Source organism: Symphodus melops, assembly GCF_947650265.1.
Source record: "Symphodus melops genome assembly, chromosome: 7".
NCBI classification, from domain to species: Eukaryota; Metazoa; Chordata; class Actinopteri; order Labriformes; family Labridae; genus Symphodus; species Symphodus melops.
In genome coordinates, this window is record NC_136697.1 from 28,518,961 (window position 1) to 28,526,946 (window position 7,986).

At 37.5% G+C, this 7,986-nt stretch overlaps 1 protein-coding gene across 1 annotated transcript in view; it reads right to left on the reverse strand.

The window, feature by feature from the left end:
• Nucleotides 1-6,796, reverse strand: part of LOC306826988 (uncharacterized protein) — a 30,485-nt gene extending 23,689 nt beyond the window's left edge. Inside the window, exon 1 of the mRNA XM_079348592.1 lies at nucleotides 6,783-6,796. Coding sequence (XP_079204718.1) covers nucleotides 6,783-6,795 — 13 coding nt within the window. The 5' untranslated portion in view covers nucleotide 6,796. The remainder of the gene's footprint in view (nucleotides 1-6,782) is intronic.
• Between the last annotated feature and the right edge of the window lie 1,190 nt (nucleotides 6,797-7,986).

Sequence of the window (7,986 nt, forward strand, 5' to 3'; positions counted from 1 at the left end):
TATTGACACCTCCAGTATTCACACATGAGGAAGCTTCATGACACAAACTGAACCAAAGCTCATTCAGACAACCATCCTTTAAACACGTCATTAATCCTTTACACATCTACACTCTTCTTACTGTGGGACAGTCAGGCTTCACTTTTGGACATTATTGGATGTAATCTGTAAACATTTCTGTCTCTTTTCATTCAAACACAGAATACTGAGGACCATAGCCAACACAATGACAAACTTGTTACACAGTAGTGTTGTAGACCAAGAATCGTCTCTCGGCCACTTTTTGAAGGTCTCAGAATTAAAAGCATTCTCACTCAGTCTCTCGGTCTCAGACTGGCCGACACTGGACAACTAATCAAATATTATTCCAGGTCATTATTGTGATTAGATAGGAAATAACTTTTTCTAAAAATACATAAAAAAACCCAACTTCATTAAATTTGTAGTTTGATTTTATCTCCTGGTTATGGCGTCAAACCTTCCCAGTGTTACGGTCTAAGTCAGAGATGGTCTTGAAACGTTCTGAATCCCTAAACATGCTGGTTTTTTCCAGGCCTTGATCCTTAAACATGTAAAAAAACTACCACATTAATGAAATCAGATTAACTGGAACAATAAGCTGTTTGTGTTTGGGATGTTTGGTGTCGCCAAAGTTTTATAAAGTCAAAGAGGCGTCAAGAGCCAGAAACAGTTTAGAACCACTAACAGTTCATATATAAATATTCTGACACTTAAAGCTGTCATGTGTTCAGAAGATTTTAAACAAAGACTTACTGGGTTCAATGGTTAATCTGGTTCCCCTTCCAAAGTAGATCTTATAGTTATTCACACATGAGGAAGCTTCATGACACAAACTGAACCAAAGCTCATTCAGACAACCATCCTTTAAACACGTCATTAATCCTTTAGACATCTACACTCTTCTTACTGTGGGACAGTCAGGCTTCACTTTTGGACATTATTGGATTTAATCTGTAAACATTTCTGTCTCTTTTCATTCAAACACAGAATACTGAGGACCACAGCCAACACAATGACAAACTTGTTACACAGTAGTGTTGTATCTGGAGACCGGTCTTTTTAAAGGTCTTGGTCTCATCTCAGAAGTGAGAACATTTTTACTCAGCCTCAGATTAGACGGGCTCTAGATTTAAAATTAATGTTCAAGACGCTCATCCGCCCACAACTTGATGATTTCTCAGTCATATTTCAGGTCTTAATCTTGTCTCGGGGTACTCTGGTCTTGGTTAGTGTGGTCTTGACTACAACACAGTACAAAAAATACCAAATAATTTAAATCAGATTAATTATTATAAAAAAAACTACCACATAATTTAAATCAGATTAATTATTATTAAAAAAACTACCACATGATTGAAATCAGATTAACTGGAACAATAAGCTGTTTGTGTTTGGGATGTTTGGTGTCGCCAAAGTTTTATAAAGTCAAAGAGGCGTCAAGAGCCAGAAACAGTTTAGAACCACTAACAGTTCATATATAAATATTCTGACACTTAAAGCTGTCATGTGTTCAGAAGATTTTAAACAAAGACTTACTGGGTTCAATGGTTAGTCTGGTTCCCCTTCCAAAGATGATCTTATTGACATTCACACATGAGGAAGCTTCATGACACAAACTGAACCAAAGCTCATTCAGACAACCATCCTTTAAACTCTGGAGACTTTAGTTAGTAATTAAAAATGATTATCAGTTCATGTTCTATAAAATGTACATGTGGACTCTTGTTCACCTCTGAGGATCTTTTTGACACCTCAGACATCATTTGACATTTTCAACATCTGATTCAGTCAGAGTTTAGATGGATTGAAGTTTTATGGACGTACGAGTGCTGCTGTTCACTTTCACTAAAAGTTTGATATGAAAGCTGCTGGGAACAAAGCAGTGTCTGATTCACTGAAGATGATGAACTATCTAATCAAATATTATCTTGATATATTCCCCAACCCACAGACGTCATGATTATTGAAGATTTTAAATAACTTACTGGGTTCAATGGTTAATCTGGTTCCCCTTCCAAAGTAGATCTTATTGTTAGTCTTCACACATGAGGAAGCTTCATGACACAAACTGAACCAAAGCTCATTCAGACAACCATCCTTTAAACACGTCATTAATCCTTTAGACATCTACACTCTTCTTACTGTGGGACAGTCAGGCTTCACTTTTGGACATTATTGGATGTAATCTGTAAACATTTCTGTCTCTTTTCATTCAAACACAGAATACTGAGGACCACAGCCAACACAATGACAAACTTGTTACACAGTAGTGTTGTAGACCAAGAATCGTCTCTCGGCCACTTTTTGAAGGTCTCAGAATTCAAAGCATTCTCACTCAGTCTCTCGGTCTCAGACTGGCCGACACTGGACAACTAATCAAATATTATTCCAGGTCATTATTGTGATTAGATAGCAAACAACTTTTTCTAGAAATACAAAAAAACCCAACTTCATTAAATTTGTAGTTTGATTTTATCTCCTGGTTATGGCGTCAAACCTTCCCAGTGTTACGGTCTGAGTCAGAGATGGTCTTTAAACGTTCTCAATCCCTAAACATGTTGGTTTTTTCCAGGCCTTGATCCTTAAACATGTAAAAAACTACCACATTAATGAAATCAGATTAACTGGAACAATAAACTGTTTGTGTTTGGGATGTTTGGTGTCGCCAAAGTTTTATAAAGTCAAAGAGGCGTCAAGAGCCAGAAACAGTTTAGAACCACTAACAGTTCATATATAAATATTCTGACACTTAAAGCTGTCATGTGTTCAGAAGATTTTAAACAAAGACTTACTGGGTTCAATGGTTAGTCTGGTTCCCCTTCCAAAGATGATCTTATTGTTACCTCCAGTATTCACACATGAGGAAGCTTCATGACACAAACTGAACCAAAGCTCATTCAGACAACCATCCTTTAAACTCTGGAGACTTTAGTTAGTAATTAAAAATGATTATCAGTTCATGTTCTATAAAATGTACATGTGGACTCTTGTTCACCTCTGAGGATCTTTTTGACACCTCAGACATCATTTGACATTTTCAACATCTGATTCAGTCAGAGTTTAGATGGATTGAAGTTTTATGGACGTACGAGTGCTGCTGTTCACTTTCACTAAAAGTTTGATATGAAAGCTGCTGGGAACAAAGCAGTGTCTGATTCACTGAAGATGATGAACTATCTAATCAAATATTATCTTGATATATTCCCTAACCCACAGACGTCATGATTATTGAAGATTTTAAATAACTTACTGGGTTCAATGGTTAGTCTGGTCCCCCTTCCAAAGTAGATCTTACTGACACCTCCAGTATTCACACATGAGGAAGCTTCATGACACAAACTGAACCAAAGCTCATTCAGACAACCATCCTTTAAACACGTCATTAATCCTTTAGACATCTACACTCTTCTTACTGTGGGACAGTCAGGCTTCACTTTTGGACATTATTGGATGTGATCTGTAAACATTTCTGTCTCTTTTCATTCAAACACAGAATACTGAGGACCATAGCCAACACAATGACAAACTTGTTACACTGTAGTGTTGTATCTGGAGACCGGTCTTTTTAAAGGTCTTGGTCTCATCTCAGAAGTGAGAACATTGTTACTCAGCCTCAGATTAGACGGGCTCTAGATTTAAAATTAATGTTCAAGATGCTCATCCGCCCACAACTTGATGATTTCTCAGTCATATTTCAGGTCTTAGTCTTGTCTCGGGGTACTCTGGTCTTGGTTAGTGTGGTCTTGACTACAACACAGTACAAAAAATATCAAATAATTTAAATCAGATTAATTATTATCAAAAAAAACTACCAAATAATTTAAATCAGATTAACTGGATCAATAAGCTGTTTGTGTTTGGGATGTTTGATGTCGCCAAAGTTTTATAAAGTCAAAGAGGCGTCAAGAGCCAGAAACAGTTTAGAACCACTAACAGTTCATATATAAATATTCTGACACTTAAAGCTGTCATGTGTTCAGAAGATTTTAAACAAAGACTTACTGGGTTCAATGGTTAGTCTGGTTCCCCTTCCAAAGTAGATCTTAGTGTTACCTCCAGTATTCACACATGAGGAAGCTTCATGACACAAACTGAACCAAAGCTCATTCAGACAACCATCCTTTAAACTCTGGAGACTTTAGTTAGTAATTAAAAATGATTATCAGTTCATGTTCTATAAAATGTACATGTGGACTCTTGTTCACCTCTGAGGATCTTTTTGACACCTCAGACATCATTTGACATTTTCAACATCTGATTCAGTCAGAGTTTAGATGGATTGAAGTTTTATGGACGTACGAGTGCTGCTGTTCACTTTCACTAAAAGTTTGATATGAAAGCTGCTGGGAACAAAGCAGTGTCTGATTCACTGAAGATGATGAACTATCTAATCAAATATTATCTTGATATATTCCCTAACCCACAGACGTCATGATTATTGAAGATTTTAAATTGGTCTTCGTCTTGTCTCGGAGCACTCTGGTCTCGGTTAAACCACAGTACAAAAACTACCACATGATTAAAATCAGATTCATTATTATTATTATTATTATTAAAACATGACCACATGATTAAAAACAGATGATCTCATGAAATATAACAGTTCATATATAAATATTCTGACACTTAAAGCTGTCATGTTCATTAGATTTTAAACAAAGACTTACTGGGTTCAATGGTTAGTCTGGTTCCCCTTCCAAAGTAGATCTTATTGACATTTCCAGTATTCACACATGAGGAAGCTTCATGACACAAACTGAACCAAAGCTCATTCAGACAACCATCCTTTAAACACGTCATTAATCCTTTACACATCTACACTCTTCTTACTGTGGGACAGTCAGGCTTCACTTTTGGACATTATTGGATTTAATCTGTAAACATTTCTGTCTCTTTTCATTCAAACACAGAATACTGAGGACCATAGCCAACACAATGACAAACTTGTTACACAGTAGTGTTGAAGACATAAGATTTTAAACAAAAACTTACTGGGTTCAATGGTTAATCTGGTTCCCCTTCCAAAGATGATCTTTCTGTTACCTCCAGTATTCACACATGAGGAAGCTTCATGACACAAACTGAACCAAAGCTTACTGTGGGACAGTCAGGCTTCACTTTTGGACATTATTGGACGTGATCTGTTAAAATGTCCATTATCTGTTTATCATCAGTGTATATATTCCTACCAAAGTGACATTTAAGGTCTTAAGGACGCCATGTGTATTGAAGATTTGAAACAACAACTTACTGGGTTCAATGGTTAATCTGGTCCCCCTTCCAAAGAAGATCTTATAGTTCGCATTCACACAACAGGAAGCTCCATGACACAAACTGAACCAGTCCCATCAGAGTGGACCCAGACTAACCAGGTCACCATACCAGTCAAGACTAACATGTCACCATACCAGTCAAGACTAACATGTCACCATACCAGTCAAGACTAACATGTCACCATACCAGTCAAGACTAACATGTCACCATACCAGTCAAGACTAACATGTCACCATACCAGTCAAGACTAACATGTCACCATACCAGTCAAGACTAACATGTCACCATACCAGTCAAGACTAACATGTCACCATACCAGTCAAGACTAACATGTCACCATACCAGTCAAGACTAACCAGGTCACCATGCCAGTCAATAGTATTAGAACAACAAACTACAATAACAAACACTGAAGTCCTGCACTCTAAAATTCGACTCATTCCTCCTGTAAACCGTCTAAACAGAACAAAGACACCGGCAGTGTTTGCATTGGACACGTTTTAACCCCGACTTCCCGTCTCTGGGCGAGTTTATTATGTGCTGTGCTGCTTCACACATTTAACACATAAACACTCGATGTCGTACTGTTTGAAGGGGAAACTAAAAATTCACAGAGCAAAGAAGGAAATATCAAAAAGACGCTCGTGAGCTGTCAGGACACGATGAGATCTGCTGCTCTCAGACTCTGTTACGTCTCTACACACCTAAAATAATCCCTTTTAAGGTAAATAATATAACATTAACAAAATGTATGAATGTTTGACAAGATAACAGGATTTAGACTTTTCTGACGTCAGTCAGCACTTACTGGTTTCTATCTTTAAACTGGTTCCACTTCCAAAGAAAAGCTTTGTTCCACCTCCAGCATTCACACAACATGAAGCAGTGTGACACAAACCAACCAGCCAACCAACAGACAGAACCAACAAACAGAACCAATAAACAGAACCAACCAGCCAACCAACAGACAGAACCAACAAACAGAACCAACCAGCCAACCAACAGACAGAACCAACAAACAGAACCAATAAACAGAACCAACCAGCCAACCAACAGACAGAACCAATAACCAGAATCAACCAGCCAACAAACAGACAGAACCAACCAGCCAACCAACAAACAGAACCAACAAACAGAACCAACAAACAGAACCAACCAGCCAACCAACAGACAGAACCAATAGACAGAACCAATAAACAGAACCAACCAGCCAACCAACAGACAGAACCAACAAACAGAACCAACCAGCCAACCAACAGACAGAATCAACAAACAGAACCAACAGACAGAACCAACAAACAGAACCAAACTCCTTTTACAAAACATATCTAACATTTCGGACCTTTTCCTGAGTGATAACATCACATGAAATCGTTGAGTCCTGAGATGAGTTTAGTTAAACGTGTTTTACATATTTATGAAACAATGACCTTTCTGGATATAACCTGTTATTAACTGACTTATTATTCATTCATGGTTTGACTTACTTGGTTCAATCATCACTCTGGTTCCTGCTCCAAAGAAGAGCTTGTATCCAGTATTCACACAGCATGAAGCCTCATGACACAAACTGAGTGTGACCAACTGAACCAGACTTCACCTTCTAAACACACATCTGAACACGTTTTACATTTCTGCTGAAGAATAAAGATGAAGCGGAGAGCAGAGAAGCTGAGCTTGCTTCAACACATGTTTTTCTCTCTTCACAGGTTATGTACATTATGCTATATAAGTTTTAAGTCTAATTGCTAATGCTAACTGCACAGGTTTAACATATAATTATATTTACTCTTAGTCACATAGGGGCTGCTAAATCTTGTTTGGGGGATTTTGTATACAGAGGGGAGGGGGGACAGCGGGTGTGTATTGTAACTAATGTCTTGTGTCCTGCCTGTCTGTATACTGCTACTGGATGCCTTGAATTTCCCTCGGGATCAATAAAGTATCTATCTATCTATCTATCTGTTCCAGCCTCTCTGGTCCTGCACTCGCTTTAAACTGACGAGTAAAAATATGTAACATTTACTGTTCCTACAGGGACGAACATGACTTACAATGTTTATCTGAGGCGAGTGGATGAACTACTGAAAAGCCTGACGTGTATTTAAAGGTTTAATAAATCAACTTACTGTCATCAACATGGAGTTTAGTTCCTGCACCAAACAGGATCTTGTTTGAAGAGCCGTATGTCACACAGTCTGAAGCTTCATGACACAAACCTCACTATGCAGACGACGCTCTGGTTTATATCACAGTTATTCATTATTCCTTCTGCTCACTGAACTCAGAATAAAACACCTTAAAACAAACCTTCAAACTGATCCCAGAACTGTTTCAGCTCTGTTACTGTTCTTATGTATAATCTATGTTTATATATTACAGTCATCTGTTAGTTAGCATGCATTTTTAAGTTGATATATTTTACATTAAACTGTAACCCCGCACAGCTCCGTCTCTTTCATTTTTCAGCTTTCTTTATTGTGCTTGATCTTGTGTTTTTATTTTAGCTTTAATGATGTAAATGCTAATGTTTAGCATGCTAATGAAGTTAATACATCTGAACTGAATGTTTTCTTTATATTTCTGTCTCTCTTAATTATAGGAAGTCTGCAGTTTAAAAGCTCGTCGTATCTTGTATCCATACTTGTTTTTAATAAAGGCCCTTTGTCAGTATTTCATGATCAATGATTA